This window comes from Coloeus monedula (genome assembly GCF_965178545.1).
Source record: "Coloeus monedula genome assembly, chromosome: 9".
In the NCBI taxonomy this organism is placed as follows: domain Eukaryota; kingdom Metazoa; phylum Chordata; class Aves; order Passeriformes; family Corvidae; genus Coloeus; species Coloeus monedula.
The window spans coordinates 26,683,677-26,702,812 of NC_138789.1; the positions used below are offsets into that span (position 1 = coordinate 26,683,677).

General features: G+C 42.7%; 1 protein-coding gene across 1 annotated transcript in view; it reads right to left on the reverse strand.

Annotated features, from left to right (window-relative positions):
- SLC1A7 (solute carrier family 1 member 7) overlaps positions 1-18,342 on the reverse strand; it is a gene marked incomplete at both ends in the record, with an annotated part of 50,612 nt that extends 32,270 nt beyond the window's left edge. The window contains 3 exons of the mRNA XM_082286834.1: positions 1,124-1,339; positions 17,066-17,145; positions 18,202-18,342. Of these exons, the coding sequence (XP_082142960.1) occupies positions 1,124-1,339; positions 17,066-17,145; positions 18,202-18,342 (437 nt within the window). The remainder of the gene's footprint in view (positions 1-1,123; positions 1,340-17,065; positions 17,146-18,201) is intronic.
- Positions 18,343-19,136: the final 794 nt, after the last annotated feature.

The following is a 19,136-nucleotide window of genomic DNA, read 5'->3' on the forward strand; positions in this document are numbered from 1 at the left end:
AAGTCACTGGGCAGATACAGATGAGTATCTTCCCAATGCACATGAAGACAGTGGTTTTGTGAAAAGCTACAAAAGAGAGTGTTCTCTGCTGCTGCTCCATGACTAAAATAATTTGGCCCATTCTCACAAACACATTGATGAAATACAGGTGACCTGGCTAAACACAACGTGGAGGAGAAAAAAAAGATTTTTTGTAAGCTTCTCCTCCCAGTTCCTTCTGATTTCAAGTCCAAATAAGTCTAATTGAAGTTCTTTGTGTGCTGACATGCTGTCAGGGTCAGGAATTTGGGTTTTTGAAAGACAAACTGTGCAATGTTTTTGATTTCAGTAAGTTGAACTCCAAAGAGAATTCTTTGTGGTACAGATACACATTTGGCCTGAAAGCCCTTGCCTGGTGTAGTATGAGATCAGCAACTTGAGGAACTACCAAACAAAGGCAAAACTTGGTCTTTCTGCTTGAGCAAAATAAATCCGAGGCACAGAATATGTTCAGTCAAGAAACTAATCCCACTAGCACCTGAAATGCTGGGACAGAGAGGGATTCCAGGCAGGGCTGTCAAATTCCAGCAGTGCCCTAATGCTGCTCTAAAAGAACAGCTGTGTCTTTTGCCAAACAAAGTAAAACAAATAAGGAAAAGCCATAAAGCAGAATAAAAAATACACAATATTGGTCTTTCTAACCATGTCCTTTATCTGCAAATTGGTATGAACAGTACTAACAGCACTTTTAAGAATTATTTTCTGAAGAATGTGTATTTCATCCCTTTATTTAAGGTTTTGCCTATTGCAACCATATACCCTTATTTAAATTAACATCACATTTTAATACTCCCTTGACCTTAATAATGGATTTGATGGTGAGGTCCACAGGCTACATGGAATTCTGTGGGATATAAAAGACCTGCTCCATTGTTGTTAGTTGGTGGCCATTCATTTAAATTTTACTAGAAACTGTCAATATAAACATCCGATAATTTGAAAATCATCTTCTGAAATTTACTTTTTTCTCAATTTAAACACAACATATATCCTTAGATTCAGAACTTAGGCTCAGGCCACAGTTCCTCACACACTTCTGTACAAAACGCTGCGTTCAGAAAGCAGAAAGAATGAATGTCATTACCGGATTAAGTCCAGCAGTGCATCTGCAGAGCTCATGATGGGCTTTCCACCCTCCTCAGTGCTCTCCTTCTGTGCTGCTCCACCAGGGTGGATAATGGAGACCATAATTATTCCCACAATCACAGCTACAAACGTTGTCCACAGGTAGTAAGTGACAGTTATGATTCCCAAGCGACTGGAAGTCTTGGCATCCAGGGCTGCAAGCCCAGACATCAAGCTGTGGGAAGAAAACACAACACAAATTGTATCTTTTGCATTATGTTAAGGCAGCTGTAGGCCTAATTTCTGAATTATTCCAGTCTGCCTGCTTCTCTTACAGCTCGTTCTACATGTCAGTGTTTTTATAAGCTTGCCAGTAACACTAAAGCTATAGTCTCTGTGTCTGAAGAGGTGTTTTCCAATTGCCAGGTCAAATCCTGGTTACTGGAAGGAACTTGCAAGCTCAGGCTGCACATGTGGGGACTGAATCCTACTGAGTCTTCCCTGAAATTCCAGTGACAGTTTAACACAAGTTACACATGTGATGGCTCAGTTCACAGGAGCAGTGGCAATAGTTATTAAAACTCTGTGTATGAAACTCTACACATAATTTACAGAATAGTAGAATAATTCAGGTTTGAATGGGCCTCTGAAGAAAATCTAATCAACCCCCTCACCCCTTCTCGTGTGAAATAGGGACACAATTTTGAAATTAAAAACATTAAGGGGCAATTTTGTCATATATTCCTTTCTTTACCTAAAAGAGTAACTTTTTTTCTTTTCTAAATCAATTTAAAGCACAATTTATTTTTGCTTTACCAGGGGGCACATTGGGAGCAGACTGTAATTCAGTGTGCTTCCAGTCTCAGTGAAAACAGTGGATGGGATGCAGAGGTAACACCTCTCTGTGGCTGCCCAGTTGGGAGCAAAGAACATGCTGTGATCACTTCAGCCTTTTCATAGAATCAGAGAATAATAGAGTAATACAATCATAGAATATGCTGAGTTGGAAGGGACCCATCAGGATCTTTCCTCTTCAGCTCCCTGTCCAGCACTGCCAGAGCATGAGCAGTGTCCATCCTCTTGCTTGTACAGTTCCCCAGTGCCAAGCCATACAACTCTCTACCATGGGATCTAGCTCCCACTGACCCTCTTTTACAGCCAAATAAGACAGGGCATTCTTTGGCTCCTGAAGTTGCTTCAGGCTGCTCTGACATAGACCGTGATGCAGTTTCCAAGCAAACCGAGTCTGATATTTGGCTTTCCCCTGACAGCAGTGTTGTTCAGGACTTTAAACTGAGATTTAACTTTGGATAATTCTCTGTGAACTCTCCAAAGCATGCATCTCAGGAAAAGTACCTGATAAAATACCACATTTACTATTTGGTGTGTCCAGCTTTCTCATCAAAACAGACCTGTTTATCAGGCTTGTTCTCATAAACATTTTCTAAGCTGCACCTCCTTGAAAGAGATCTCCTTAACCTTACTCTGCTGAGAGAGGTTGTCTAGAGCCAATGCTAAAGTGCAGCTTAACCTTTATAGTAGATTTAATGAAATCAAATGGGTGGATTTAGTGTTCAGGTTCCTGCTATCCACTAGATTAATTAAGAAAATGTATTGCTTTTCTGCATTGCCAATCTCTCATCTAGCAGGGTTTTGTTAACACTATAGGAGCAAGGCTGTACTGGAGTTTGGATAATTTAGAAAATGAGCATCTGAGTAACTCACTCATATAACCATTGTTCTTTGCTCTTATTTATCATTGGATTTGATAAAAATCCCACCTTTCTGTGTGTCTGCAAAGCACTGTGTACAAACACAGCACTGCATATTGAAAATATAGTAGCAGGAATGCTACTTTGTTTCTTGACATTTCCCTTGGATGAGTCCATGCAGAAGAGTAGATATTCTAAAACATATTTTTTATAAAACAGGTAAGATAAATACTTTTATCTCAAATTAATGTGACAGTTTTCTGTTAAAAAACCCCTATGTTGCTATTAGATTTCTAGGACTGAACTCTTCTCTCAGGCTGAGGTTCCACAGGACACTGAGCCAGTTTGACAGCTCATTGCTGCAGAGAGTGGATACCTCTATTGTACTAGACTACAGCACTGTTCCACCCCCACATTCCCAAGGGGGAAGAAAAAAAAGAAAGAAAAATTAAAATCAGGTTGATTTTTAACTAGCTGGATGTTTTTCATGGTAACAATTTTCAGGGTTTTTTATATATGCACGGCAATGATACCAGTGGTGTGAAGGCCTGACTGTTGAACAGCAGAGCTGTAACTTGTAGGCAGAGCAATTCCTTCGAGAGGGCACTGCAAAGGAGATGGATAGGGCACTACCAAGGAGACAGAGAGTTCACTTCCCTCCCTGGTACTGCCCTGGAGCCACTGTCAGTGTGGTGAAGCCACACTGTTCCTGTTGTCCTTGATGCCTCTGTGCCGCATTTGTTCTACAGAACAACAGAGGGATGAGGACTTGTCTTGACCACTCACCTGAGAAGTATTTCCTGAAGTACTTAGGGAGAAAAATCCTAATTAAATATGTCCAGTGGTTCAGGTGACTTTAGGGTTGTTACCTCAGCCTCAAGATGCAGGGCCTTAGGATTTGGGAGGATGTTGTTCACCTGGAATCTAATCTCACCTTGGCTCATAGGTGACAAATCCTGAGGGGGCTAATAATGAGATTTCTATGTCTTGGGGATATTCATTAACTAAAGATCATCATCTGTAATGAGATTATCCTGTCACCAGATAAAGTCATGCTCAGTTCATGCTGTGATAAGAAAGTCCTCAAAAGTAATTAATTATGAAGGTGCAGTGGGGTAACTGTGATGTGACAGAAGCATGAACAGAGGTCTGGGCTCAGATAAAGCCCTATATTCTCCATGGCCTGCAGTGCTCAGTTTTAGGAAGGGACCACTGGAACCAGTTCTCCAAAGACTGGGGAGTTTCATTGGTCATGTCATTTTAGGCAGTAGCTCAGAATCATTTCAGAAAGAAATGCCTGCAACTAGAACGAGACAGTAATCACTCATTCACTAGTTTTTGTTTCACTGCATAAGTTTGATGTCAGAAGGAACAGGACAAAAGACACAAAGATTAATAGACATACTGGTTATCACAGTTATTGTACAAAGCAAGTAATACACAATACATCACAGGAGCTTTTTACTGTTGATCTCTAGAGTTCTAACATTCACACAATGTAGCCAAAGGATGACAAGAAAAAGTACTCTTCTTACTTCCTAGGGAGCAGGAAGGCCAGGAGGAATAAGCTTCCAGCTAATTTAAACTAAGATCACTGTGTCATGCTCAGGGCTTCCCTTTAAGTCTAATTTTCATCAGACATTCTTGGCTACATAAAAACTTCCTTAAGAGTTTCCCAAGATTCTTCTAAGCCAGAACAAAGCTATTCCCATGGCTTCCACTACTACACTCTCATGGAACACACTGGAATGGAAAACAGTGTACCTTTAATTCTTGTCAAACCTCAGAATCTGGTTGGCCTTGAAATAAGAGGGCAGATATTTGATTCATAGATTAAAATCATTTGAGATACTGTGCAGCTAAGTAGCTCCCACACATATGATTCATGTGTAGTTTCCATAACATGTTTTAATGATTGCCAAATGGATAAAACAGGATTAAGACAATAAAATACAATCTGCAGTTTTTCTAAATAACTACTGTGCATCTCACTCCTTTAATCAGTCTGGGAAAAAAATCTCTCAAGTTGTAATTTAATGTTCAGAGACCATTTCTTAGCTTGTATAGAAAAAGACCTGTCAAGCCTAAAGGGAAGGGGAAGACATCTTCAATTTTAGGAATTATATGTGACTAATTAAAAAGGTAAAGTCAGTTTCTACATTGTTTAAAGTATTTGTAATTGTACAAACCAAAGAATCAAGTACTAAGTTTCATGTCTGCTTTGAAGGAAATCTGTGTAAAACCCCCAAAACTAATACAGAATTTTTGATGTAAAGAAGGGAATTCTTTCCAATATCTTGGAAATCTAATTATGCCCATGCAAACAAGTCGCTAAACCCTTTTGAGCACCTCTAGGCTTGTTCTGGCTGTCTCAGATAAACATCAGGTATTTTAGTTACAAATAAAAATAGAACTTTCTATCTTCTCTGCAGTTGTCTAGGTTTTTCTGTTGCTTTCTGGTAAAAGCACATTTTTTGTCCTGTCTCAAGATCAAGCCCTATATCCCCAGAAAGGGAAAATACAAGAAGCTGCTGCTAAGACCCCATTCTGCATGTTTATTTTGTCTTCCTCTCCACCAGAAGCCATCTGGATGTTGCTTTGAAATAGATGGATATGGATAAAGTTATCAGAAGGGATTAGTGTGATTAGAAAGACATTAGTCCTGTCAAGAAGTAATGGTCAAGTATTAACCACAAACAGTTGTTCCTAGAATGATGTTTGTTTTCATTCATCCTGTTCTCTCCCTCCCATTCTCATTTCGTAATTGCATGCCATGGAAAAGACCTTCCTAAGCAAGTTCTCCCAGTGAGGCTGGGAAGTGCCTCTAACAGCTACATTAGAGATGATTATATTACAGCTGAGCATCATGAAAGGGAAGTGCTGGCTTCACTAATGATGCTTGATCATGCAGGCAGGCTGTCGTTCACCTTTTTGTCAAGGTCAGTGCCTTCAAGTCTCAACATGATAATAATGTACATTTCCATAGCACAGGCCATTTAATCATCTCAAAATGCTTTACCAGTGGAACCTCCTCCCACGCAGGAAGGCAGTATCTCCATTTTATAGACAAGGAAACAGAGAAATTAAGGCACTTTTAAATAAAGGCAAACCACTTACAGTGAAAAAAAAGATCAGCCTAAGAGATCTCTGTGCTGCAGTGAACCATCACACTTCTCATCTGTGCCCAGCTATCTGTGCTTTCAGAAGAGTCTGCTTCTCTTCCATGGAGGCACCATTTTCAGAGTAACGTTTGCAACAGAGAAAATAAAACTCTCTACAGTAATGAAAGAAAGAAAGTAATGAAACTTTCTCTGGCTCTTTTTATAGTTTAATGCTCGATTTGTTCTTAGTCTCTAGTGTAGTTCAAATTATTTCAGCACTGAGAAAGTGGGATGAGAATGACTTTTTCTTTTCAGGATATCCTTTTGCTTTCTTCTAATATGAAAAACACCTACAGAGCAAGACACTGCCATGGCTGCAGCAGAGAAAGGACAGTGGTAGTGGTGGGAAGATCACAGCCCAGCCCTGTCTCTGCTTCACTGTAGCACATGGTCTGCCCTTCCTGACAGAGATTGTTACAGTAGTTTTGCAGACTGCTGGTGTACTTCAGGCTTCTGCTGATCTGAACACAACTAAGGGGCCATCTTGGTCACTGTGGTCAGTGGAATGATCCCCAATGTCATGTATTATAAAAAATTTCATAGTATCCCAGCCTGATTTTCAAATGAGTTGAGACATCTAGAATCTTCGTGAAGGTCCAGGGGGCTACTAAGGTTCATCTCCTGTGCAAATCAAGTAATAGAAAACAGCTTTTTTAAAGTTTAGGTATCTTAATAAAAATGAAATCGTGCCTAAGCTCAAAAAAGCCCAAATGCAGAAAGTGGTAGCTGTACTACAAACAGGACTGCTGCAGCAGTTTCTGTATGGTTGGATTACCAGCTGTAAATAGCACTTGAAATGTGAATTCACTTTTCAGAGCCTCAGTATGTAGCTATTTTACTAAACACAGTGGAAGCCCAAAGGTGTCAGGCATGATGGAAAATCTGGCTCTTGATCTTCAAGCAACAAAAACATGTTAGAAGATCTTGCTGTGTGCAATACACTGTTTGCAGTGATTGTGTTTAATTCCACAGCTAAGGTGCTAGGAAAGAAACCAATCTACATTTCTAATACATCATAACATGCATAATTTTGAGATTTTGTTTCTTAAATTGCTTTATAAAATAGTAAGATTTTTATTTTTTATCCAAAATGTTGATATCTCCTTTATCATCCAACACTTGTGACTCTTAATGACAAATTGACATACACAGCAAAAATCCTGCCAGGAATTCACATAATGCATTTAATTTTCTCTTTCTTGTGCAGTAGGAAACCTGCTTTTATGGACTAATGTAAACAAGGCAGGACTTTGTACAGCACACTGTGAAGGCTGATGTCCAGTAGCTGCTCTGTCACCTGCGTATGTGAGGTTACTGTGATACATGAGTGCTGGAAGAGAAGAACAGCAACCTTTGGTCACTGACTGATAAAGGAGATTGCAGTGTAGCTCATGCAGAATTCAGGCTGGCTTGTTGACTTCAGCTGTTGTGATATAAAAAAGGAGTTTCCTAAATTCAAAGGTCAGAATGCAAACAAACCCAAATTATCTATTAAATATGGATGTGCAGCTTCACGTAGTGGAAGGAGCCAAGAACCCTATTAATACTTGTTTTTTTCTTTTCTGTCAGTTCTTTCAAGCATTTTTAGATTAAGGAAAAAGCAAAAGGATTTGAAACACAAATTTGGATTATAAACAAATGTCAGATTTATTCAACTGGTTTTTGTCTAAGGAAACAGAGGGAATCCAGCCAGTCCCTCAAGCTCCACATGTCATTCCCATTCCTTTGTGAGACACTAAGTATTTTAGAGCTCTCAGAGGACTACAGAAAAATTCTATCAGGTTGCAAACCGTTCATACCCCATTTGTAATCTCTTCAGTGCTTTCTACACCCGTTCACTCTGTGGCCACAGATTTCTCTTGCACATCACTAGATCCCTACTGACACTCACTAAATAATTGGTACTGAGTTGGTCCAGTTTTGTCATTATGATGTGTAATTGCAACATGTCATTTTTCACTGAAACAGTCTGGACCTCTGGGTTGCACAAACAAAAGAAAACACTAGAAAACAGTATTGGATCTGACCATTAGACTTACTGTTCCTAAACACAGCTAAGAACTTTGATAATGTTCCAGATGATAATGTGGAGAAACTTCTGAATATGTCTGAGACATGGAGGAGGGATAAAAATTTTCCTCTACAAGCTGAAGCATCTCAAATGAGGACTTTTTGGGGTAATCCGACACCAGTTCTGCAATATAATAGCAATAAGGAGAACTGAAAATAGTATAATGGTGTCAAGTGAGATTGCTTTCTGACTGGTTCTTCTTACCCTTGGGTAATCCTTCTCTTTCAGTTTCATCCAAGTAGTTTTGCTTTTCACTCTGAAAATAAATATATTTATTCCCTCTAGTCATCTCCTTAAAACTCACTTCTCTACACTTTCTCCACAATACAGACTTGAGATGATATATCCTAGGAAAGGGCTAACAGCTTGTTCTCACTGGGGTGAAATGTACTTTTATTATTATTTACATTACAGTGATACACATTACAGGTAGTGCAGAAATGGGGCTCTATACACACTTTATGTTATCATTCAGGTACCCCACAGATTTCCCCATACTAACCCAGCAGAAGGTTTACCCTCCCCTGTTGGGGAAGACCTGTTCCTCAGTGCCAATATTTTTCCATCACAGGTGAGACAGAGGGGAAAGTCCAGAGTCCAATAATGTGAAGAAAAAAAGCCCTGTGTTTCCAAAGCAATTTCATTCTATGGGAAGATACATCTGCCTTGGTACTTTATGAAACATTTTTCTGAGCACGCTCTTCAGAGACCCAGAGGCAGCGTTTTGCAGCTGCTCAGCACATCACTACTAGATAATACAGTACATAAATTTGATTGCAGTGGATTACAGAACCATAAAATTGTTTAGGTTGAAAAAGACCTCTAAGATCATCAAGCCCAACTGTTCCTTATTGCGGCTGGGTTGGGGACTGTGGCTCAGACCCAGGAAGCCGGGACCGACCCCGAGAGGGTGTCCCGTAAGGGAGTCTTCCAGAGGTCTACGGCGTTCCCTCAGCCGCCGGGGTGCCTTCGCAGAAAGGAGCCTGTCTCAGCAGGCTGTCAGCTCTCTAGGCATTTCAGCGAGAGTGATTTCAGCTCTTGTTCTGTGAGGCAAACCCCAGGCTGGACCGGGAGGAGAGAGACGAGAGGCTCGTTTAGCAGCTCCGCGTCAGGCAGCTTTATTAGTCCGCACCCCGGGAAGGGGAGGCTAGGGACGAGCTCTCCGAACTCAAAGGGGGAGAAGGGTAGATCTTATAGGGATACAAGGGTGGGTGTGAGAGAGTGGAAGCCAATGGGTTGCAAAGAATCTACACAGAGTCTCCCAGAGGATCATGGTTCTTGTTTTCTCTCACCCTCACCAAGAAGTGCTGCCTTTTCCAAGGGGATCTTGCTGGGGGGTTATGCAATCTCCTTATCTCAGCAGGCCTCTCTCCAGGGCAGGGGCTGGGCATACCCCACAGTTCCTTGCCCCGGCACTGCCAAGTCCCACTAAACCATGTCCCCAAGTGCCACATCTACTTGTCTTTCAAATACAACCCAGTCTGGCAGCAGCACAAGGGTAAGAACAGAGTGGATGGTATTTAGGTGAATGGTTTCATTCATACATAGCAGAAAAGGCCAAGCCAAAACTGACCAGAACCTTATGTTATCCACCCTTTCCCATTTAGTCTTCAGGTAAATTATGTGTCAAGACAACATGGAAAATACCTCTTGGTACCAGGGATGTATTAGAAGAAACCATACTGCGCAAATTCTCATTCACATAAAACCAGCACTATTGAGCTAATTAATTTTGGCTGCCCTCTTTATTTAAATATAATCATAAATAGAAAAAAAAATTCATAGCCTTTTAGACATCTGTTTTCCTTCCGAATGGATATTATACTGATCAGACAGTGGTTTATAATCATGATAAAAGGTTTAGATTGCCAATTGCAGTACAGGTCTTGGAGATTTTGGGTCAAACTTTTCATCTCTAACAAGTGGTGAGTTTAAGTAGTAAAACAGTCAAACAACCTCCAGTATGTGGTTTATTGCCAGCTTCATCTACAGCTGAGAGCAAACAAACAGTGCCCAACACAACCTACCCAGGCCAATGGTCTGTCCCACAGCCTTGTTTTAACTCCCAGAGAATAAATATGCTGTTGCTGCGAGGTACTCTGGGGATGTGTGCACAGCCACTGAAGCCATGCATGGCTGTGCCCTTGCTCTGAGCTGCCAGGGCAGGGATGGGAGCCCTGCAGCCACATACGTCCTTCGCAGGAACTTGGGTGCAAAGCCGCGCTAATGCGGTTGTGCTGCTTCCAGCACCAGCCAGCCCAATCTGACACCAGCCAACACCATCTGACACCAGCCAGCACCAACCAGCACCATCTGACACCAGCCAGCCCAATCTGACACCAGCCAGCTCGATCTGACACCAGCCAGCCCGATCTGACACCAGCCAGCACCATCTGATACTAGCCAGCACCAGCCAGCACCATCTGACACCAGCCAGCACCATCTGACACCAGCCAGCACCATCTGATACTAGCCAGCACCAGCCAGCACCATCTGACACCAGCCAGCACCATCTGATACTAGCCAGCACCAACCAGCACCATCTGACACCAGCCAGCACCAACCAGCACCATCTGACACCAACCAGCACCATCTGACACCAGCCGGCACCATCCGACACCAACCGGCACCATCCAGTGCCATCCAACAGCAGCCAGCACCATCCAACACCATCCAGCACCATCCAACACCATCCAGCACCATCCAACACCAGCCAGCCTGATCCGACACCATCCAGCCTCATCCGGCCCAAGGCTGCCCAGCTGGGATGGCAGCATAAGGGACTGCCCAGCTGCCTGCGCCCACAGCATCTCCTCTTGCACACCTTACACCACTGTGAACTCTTCAGGGGTAATTAAGGAGTTCTGAAAGGCAACATTTGCTATGGCCCAGTACAGCTGAACAATGACAGAATTCCACTAGGACACAATGAGCAATATTTGTCATTGGTGGGATGTTGAAATGCCAGCATGTTCCCCAAATCAGAGAAAAAAAATATGGGGAAAAGGGTACTAAAAAGAGTAGTTTCTAATTAAGTACTAGGCTTTAAGAGCACGAGTAAGAATCACCAACTTGGGAATGTGAGCAGAAGGATGAAGGATTACCAGAACTGATGGCATTATGGACAGGAATCCCCTTAAAGAAAGACAACACAATATTTAGAATATTGTATCTAATTCATCAACAAAGCCACAATAGTAACTAATATTTATTACTACCCCCCAAATGGGCCTTCAAATAAATAAAAAAATTTATTAGCATACACTTGTTTGTACTAGGCACAACACACTCTCTGGAACAAGCTTTGTAATTTAAAAAATACAGGTCAAATCAGTTCTTTAGTTTTTACTATAAAGGGAATAATATTTCTTTAACAAGATCTGCTCATGGAAAAGAATCGAATCTCTGCTACTCAGTATTTCTTAAGCCTCTAGAAAATGGTTGGTAGTAAATACAAAATATAATAATCTTCCTAAGCTTAAAAAACAAAACTGCTTTTTCCAAAGGGAATATTCACTGGGGTAACCAGCCTGTTACAACAGCTGAACCATTCAAGTCTGCCCTCACAATTCTTTCCCAGAAGCACTCTCACTGCTTATTGCTAATCACAGTCTTAGAAAACTCAGCCCTATAGCTCTTTGCTGATAAAAGCTTAATCATATAAACAAGGAGGGTGCTGGAATAAAGGATGCAACTTTATCTTACATATCTAGGTAGACATATAGGACAAAGAGAACTGGGGAGGTTCAGCTGGTACAAACCTGTGTAACTCTGGCTTTAGCCTGCTTTTCTGAACAACCAAAGCTCATGCAGTCAAACACTGCGTGTGTGAGAGCCCATACTAATAACACGTTAATTCAGAGAGAGTTGTGTTCCTGTAAGGTCTGTGAAACTTTACATATACAGGAGAGAAAGAATGTGTGGACTTCTAGAATTAACTTGAAAAAGAACCAGGGGCTGAGAGCCCTGCCTCTTCTCCAACCTTCCTCACAGGTCTGCAGCACACACATTTTGCAGCTCATGTTAGGTGCATGTGGTGGCCCTGCCTGCCCACAGCAAAGCAGTGCTGGGAGCCAGACCTCCTCCTCCCCTGTGGGCTCACCAGCACCTCTGCATTTTGAACAGAAAGGGAGAGTTGCATTTCCATTCTGGGGAAAATGCCAGTGTGAATTCTTGGCCTACTGGAAGGAATCCATGCCAAACAGCAGCATTAGAAATGCCTCAGCAGTGGTAAATTTTTCCATATTATTCCAGTCCAGTACTATTCTTCAAAACTATGAAATGATGACAGATCAGGTTTCGGTACCAGCCTCCACAAAAAGCTTAAATCAATGCATTCATGCTTACTGAAAATCAAGTTTGGCTCACTGAGAACTGATCAGTACAAAGGTGGTAACATGAGCTGAAGATGTTGGGGCAGGGAATGGGCACAAGGACAAGGATGCTCTGAAGGAAGGTGACAGTGCATGAGTTGTGGCACAGTACCCACCAGCATGGTCTGCACTGGAGCTGGCACAGACAGGAGCAGGTCAGAGGGTTTATACTGTCTTTAGCAAATGTGAGAAGATATTAAGAGGAAAGTTGTGGTTTTGTTCCTTTCCCAGTCTTTTGTGTCGTGCAGAGCACAAAGACATTGACATCACATTTGATTACTTCAAGCATTTAAGAAGTTGAGAAACTCGAGTGATGCACAGGTATCTCTGCCAATCAATTTGTCATGGAAGCAGGTGAAGGAATCCCGTATGTGTGTGTGTCTGTGGAAGTTTATAATTAACCACAGTGAAAGAAAGTGGAAGGTTTATTACTTTCTGAGTAGGTAGTGGCACCGGCAATCCCCGGGATGCAGGAACCCGGACAGTGGCACCGGCAATCGCAGGGATGCAGGAACCCGGGCAATGGTACCGGCAATCGCCGGGATGCGGGGTTTCCCGGGCAGTGGCACCGGGAATCCCCGGAATGAAGGAACCCGGACAGTGGCACCGGCAATCGCCGGGATGCGGGGTTTCCCGGGCAGTGGCACCGGCAATCGCCGGGATGAAGGAACCCGGGCAGTGGTACCGGCAATCGCCGGGATGCAGGAACCCGGGCAGTGGTACCGGCAATCGCCGGGATGAAGGAACCCGGGCAGTGGTACCGGCAGTCCCCGGGATGCAGGAACCCGGGCAGTGGCACCGGCAGTCCCCGGGATGCAGGAACCCGGGCAGTGGTACCGGCAATCGCCGGGATGAAGGAACCCGGGCAGTGGTACCGGCAATCGCCGGGATGCAGGAACCCGGGCAGTGGCACCGGCAGTCCCCGGGATGCAGGAACCCGGGCAGTGGTACCGGCAATCGCCGGGATGCGGGGTTTCCAGGCAGTGGTACCGGCAATCGCCGGGATGCAGGAACCCGGGCAGTGGTACCGGCAATCGCCGGGATGCAGGAACCCGGGCAGTGGTACCGGCAATCGCCGGGATGCAGGAACCCGGGCAGTGGCACCGGCAGTCCCCGGGATGCAGGAACCCGGGCAGTGGTACCGGCAATCGCCGGGATGCGGGGTTTCCAGGCAGTGGTACCGGCAATCGCCGGGATGCAGGAACCCGGGCAGTGGCACCGGCAATCGCCGGGATGCAGGAACCCGGGCAGTGGTACCGGCAATCGCCGGGATGCAGGAACCCGGGCAGTGGTACCGGCAATCCCCGGGATGCAGGAACCCGGGCAGTGGCACCCGCAGTCCCCGGGATGCGGGGAAGGATCGGGCGCGGGGAGCGAGGCGTCGTTCCTGGGGATCCCAGCAGAGCCGCCTGGTGGCCGCAGGGTGCATTACAGTTATCACAACCCCAACCTCCGGCCGCGCCGGGAATGCCGGAGGGGCAAGGAAAGGGGGTTTAACAAACCTGAGCAGCGGGATCTGCCTGAAGGGTTTGATAAACAGCACTCTCAGGGCAGGACGCATGGCAAACTGTGTGCGTGCCTGCTGGAAAACCTGAGATGTGTTGAAGGTTGAAACATTTTGCGCATAAGGAAGAAAATACACTATTTGCATTGCCCCTGTCAAATGAGCATCGAAGCCTCTGTCCCAAAGAGAAATCAGGGAACTTCAGATCTTCTGCAGCTGATCTTTCAGGCTTGGTGAGAACATCTCCTTGTCCAGCTGCAGTAAGAGCTTGGCCAGTGTCTAAATGTGTAACTATGAATTCAGATTTGGCTCCTATTCTCTCTGAGCTCTGTAAATATTTTAGTTCCCAGGTTTAACAGCAGTATCCTGTGTTTATACATAAAGTAAGAAGTGCACATCTAGTAACTACAGGGTCTAAAATTTGATCTTCTAAGACTCCAGTATTGAGTATCCCTTAGGCAGACATGAACTGTCAGACTATTTGTCTCAGGTTTTTTTCTTTATCTTGCTAACAGAAGTGTTGTGTGGGTACCTGTTCTCACAGCTGAGAAAAACAAACTCTACACACAGGGGTTACTAATAGGTATGAGCAGGACTAAGCCTCAGGCAGAGGATGGGTGCAATAAATATATGCTTTTTAAAAAGTTGTTTTATGATGCTATGAAGCTTTATGTTTATGTAACCAGATAACTGAAGTAGTATCAACCCCCACCCTTAATGAAGGTCCATGCCATAACAAAAACAAAAGCTCATACAGGGCTCAAACTGACAGACTCGTGGGTGGTGTTTGCCTTTCCAAGATTTTCCTGTCTGTGGGAAAAGAAAAAGTAAGACCACAGGTGATAGGAGACATGGGAAACAGGTACAGGAGCTCTGGGATAGAGCAATTCCAGGAGCAGGACAAAGTACAGGAAAACAAGAAACTGTACATCAAAGAAATAGTCTCCTGTTGTTTGACAGATTTCCTCTGCGTCCAAGGAACTTTTAAAATAAACACCATTCAGGGATACCTGACTATCATAATTTCCTCATTCCCAGTGGATACTATCTACAAAGCTCCTGTTTTAACTCTCTAAAAATAAGGTCAAGAGGGGGAGTACAAATTTTCAGCCATTTCTGTTTAATGCTGGATTTGTGCTAGTGGTCTGTAAGTGCAAGATTTTCTAGTCCATTGTCAATCTTCTGACCCATGCAGTTGCCACTTTTTTACTTCTGCCACAACCCTTCAAAATAAGCTCTGGACTTGGAAACAGAGTAGTTTGCACTAAGTCCCTCTTTTAATCTTCCTTTTTCACCTTTCCTTTTCTTTACAAGTAATTTCTTTACTTCTGTGTTCAAAGAAAAACTTGTATTAATTTCAACTAGGAGAGCAATATTTAGAATTCTTTTTATGGTGCTGTGCTCCTGGCTTTTGTAAAGAATAATAGAGAGTAATTGAAAAGATAATTTAAATGCCATTGCTCTGGCAGGACAGGCTGAGGATATTCCAAATGCACAAAGAAATGTAGTTTAAATGTGCATGCAGATTGGTAAAAATACAGAGTACTGGTTTACTGATTTTATGAAATGCGTGTGTGGAAAATACTGTGCTTGTTATAAAAAAAACCCTAAAAGACAACCAGCCAAAAAAGCCCAAACTGTACAAGAATGTCATTATATCTGGAGTGTTTTTTTCTTGCAAACCCTGCCATTTTAGTTTGTAATAGCAGGCACTGCTAGTTTGTTATACAGGGAGATGGACTCACACTGTCTTGCAAGGAGAATTTAACCTCTTTGAAAGTTTGTAAAGTTTCTTCTCTTTCCTCCTCAGAGAACACAGTGCAGCTGCTGTGACAGTGAGGCTCAGAGGTGTCACTTCTTCAGGCAACTTAGAGCCATCACAGGTTGTGCCAGAGCAGTTCTTTCCTACCGTGCTGCTGTGCTTCCTAACATCTCTAAATATACAAGAGGACCTAAAGAACTACACATTTTAGGGAAGGACATGTAAGTCTGCTCCAACCCTTTTCTGTCCTCCTTACTATGCCACTTCCTCATGTAAGACTCTTGTTTTCTTTGGAAGACTCTCACCTCTCAAAAAATGTTTTGGCTTGGTGTTTTCTAGATGCATGGGCCAGGACCAAGTGTGAGTCCATGGTCATAAAACCAGTTTCGGTCCCAAAGCACCATGACTCAGCTTTGTTCTGTGAAAAACCATGAGAAGGCAGATATAAGGGTAGGTGATTTAAAAATACAATTAGTGCTGTTAATCATGTTCATTTTTGGCAACTCTTAGTGATCTGAAGACTAGAAACTTGCTTTTTTCTCAAAGTGGAAGATGAAGTCTTGGTGTATGTATTAGGTTCCAGAAGTGGAACGAGATATTGCAGTAATTTTTTCTCAGCTCTGGTAAAGTTAGCTTTGTTACTTTCCATCTCTTTAATAACCTCTCAGCCTTGGGCACATGAGGGAGTTTTTGGCCATCTAACTGGTGTGTTTTTGTGACTGCAGTCAGTGGGAAGACAGTCAAACTTAGAGAAAAGCCTGCCCTAAGTTACATCCTCCCACAGCAAAGGCAGCTACCATGCACCAGTCAGTGCCAGCATCGAGATCATGAATTCTGCTACCAATAAAATGCCACCACCAAATGTCCTACCTTTAATATACTAAGAAATAATTTTCACTTCCAGCTATATATTATTAGCTCACTGGAGACACAGGCTTTTTTCAATAGTCATCATACTACAGCACACTCAAAATGCAGGACACTGAATTAACTGTGCTTTTTCATCTTATTTGTATAGTGTATTATTTCAATTGTTTAGATTTAAGGCAGGCTTTTTGATAAGGTGGGTTATTTATTCCATATATTTAACTTCTAAGTAGCTTGAAGGAAAAAGTGCTCCCATTCCAAGGGAAAAAGAAAAATAATTCAAAAAACCCAACACATTAATTTTAAAGCAAGTAATACCTGTATGAGGTATGGCAGAAATGATCCTATCAATTAAAAAACATGTTCATGGCTCCACTAAAATTATGAATGTACAGCAGGCAGTGATGCCTCTGGTACTGCCACTTACTTCAGTCACAACTAAACCAGTGTGATGACAAATCTCATTTAAGAAACTTCAAAAGTTATTGGAGAAATCATTGTCTTCACTTACCTTGAGACAACCAGAGGGAGAATCAGCATTTTCAGCATCCTCATCAATAACTCACCAGGAAACTGGAAGTAACTAATTTCCTGGAAATACATGGAGAGATGCTTATTATTTTGAGCTAAAGACAGACTCTCTTCACAAGTGCTGCTAGAGCTGTGGATCAGATAACATTGCTAAAATCTGCACCTTTGGTGCAAAGATAAGGTGGCAAAGATCGCAGGCTTTAAAAGATAATTTTAAAATTAATTAGATTACATAATGCATTCTTATTCAATAAACACACTGCATTGTTCATTCCTTTACAAAGGCAGACAAAACTGAAATGTGCCATCTCTTGGAACTACTGTTAACCAGTTGCCCTGAATAATCTCTCCATTCTGCATTTTGTGTGTTTTCCTAACATGTTTGAAGCTACGGTTTGGACACAAACAATGTTTAGACAGATAGTGGTTTGCAGTAGCAGAACACAAAATTGGTTTAATTTAGTTGCATTTACTGAATGCCATATTTTTAAACTGAGATTTCTATTTTGTGCTCAACAGTGCATTTATTAATGCATGTTGCTGTCTGATGGATACAACAGAAATGAGCACCAGCAAAGAGCTTAGTTGAAGTATGCTGGGAGAGAATTCCCCAAGTGACTTCAGTAACATGTTCTGCTAATGATGGGAAATCTAAAATGTATTAATATGAAACACCATTGGTGTAACATAAACACCTGCACCCCTGTGCATCTGATACTGAAAAATATTCCTGGTGTTTTCTTTAACTATATGTGTTCCAAAATAGTATAAAATCCTATTTCATTACCAGTTTTTGCAGGCCTACATTAAATGCTACGTTTCATGTAGCTTAAATGTCCATTATTATCATCCATACCTCCAACATTCTGATGTGCTCCTGCTACGCTTGCCAGGTGTCTGAGAGACCAGAACCCTTTGCTAATCTATTGTTTGAGAATATGTGAAAAGACCCAAAGAACAATGTAGATTGACAAACAGATTAAATCAAACAATCTTAGCAAACACGTACACACGACTTCTACCTTCAAAAGCGCACCCTGAAGTTCCCCAAGTTACATATGTCTTTTGTTATGTAAGTCTGGCATTTCCTCTGCACACACTGCGAGCCACTCTTACCTGCTGGGAGAGTCGCCTCGTCCGCAGGAAGAATCCCAGGAGGCAGCCGATGGTGACGGACAACACCGAGAGGATGAGCAAACCATTCCTTTTACAAACATCCTTGATCCGAGCGAGGATTGCATCCAGGGCCACCGCCATGCTGTCCTCCCTGCTCTTTGGAGAAGAATCAGCATCCCATGGGGAGAGAATTCACTCGCTTCTCTTGTTCGGGTGCACAGATCTGGCTCTGTATAGATCAGATCAAAGCACTTCCAGTTCTGCTTAGCTGACCTGCAAGGTCACCCCTCTGCCAATAGCCACCAAGCAAGCAGCTGGCATTATTGTTCCAAATTAATACCAACAATCCTATTATCAACTACATCATTAAGAGCCTGGAAGAAGATTAGGGGGCTCTGGAAAATTAGAACAGAATGCAGTAGTATTTCTAAAACAAGACTAGTTCAAAACAAAGTGACACTCCTGGGGGAAAGGTGATGCATTCTTCAGCCTCCCCAGTTTGGGGTCTGGATACCCAAACCTATAAAGGGAACCCTGCAAGTCAGCATTCAAACAGGGAACAGAGCAATTTTCCCAAAGGGCAGAGCAGGTAACATTTTGAACAGGACTATCACAGCAGGGCAAGCTAGGTGAAACTGGACTTCATTAATTAAAGCAGGCTTGGGGTTTTTGTTTTCATTGCAAAAAAAAAAAAAAGGCTGAATGAGCAGCATGAGAGACATGCATCAAACAGGAAATAGCCAGAGTGCAACACGCAGGGACACCTTCTGTCATTTGGCATTTATTATCTTGCAAGTGAAATGATTTCACTTTTCTTCCAACCACTATGTTGATTAGAGTAGGGCCAATTTACTTTCAGAGGATTATCAGACTAAGCCACAGGGATTGCTTTCCTTTCCTTTGCTGTGTTCGCATTCAATCCCAACGCTGATTTT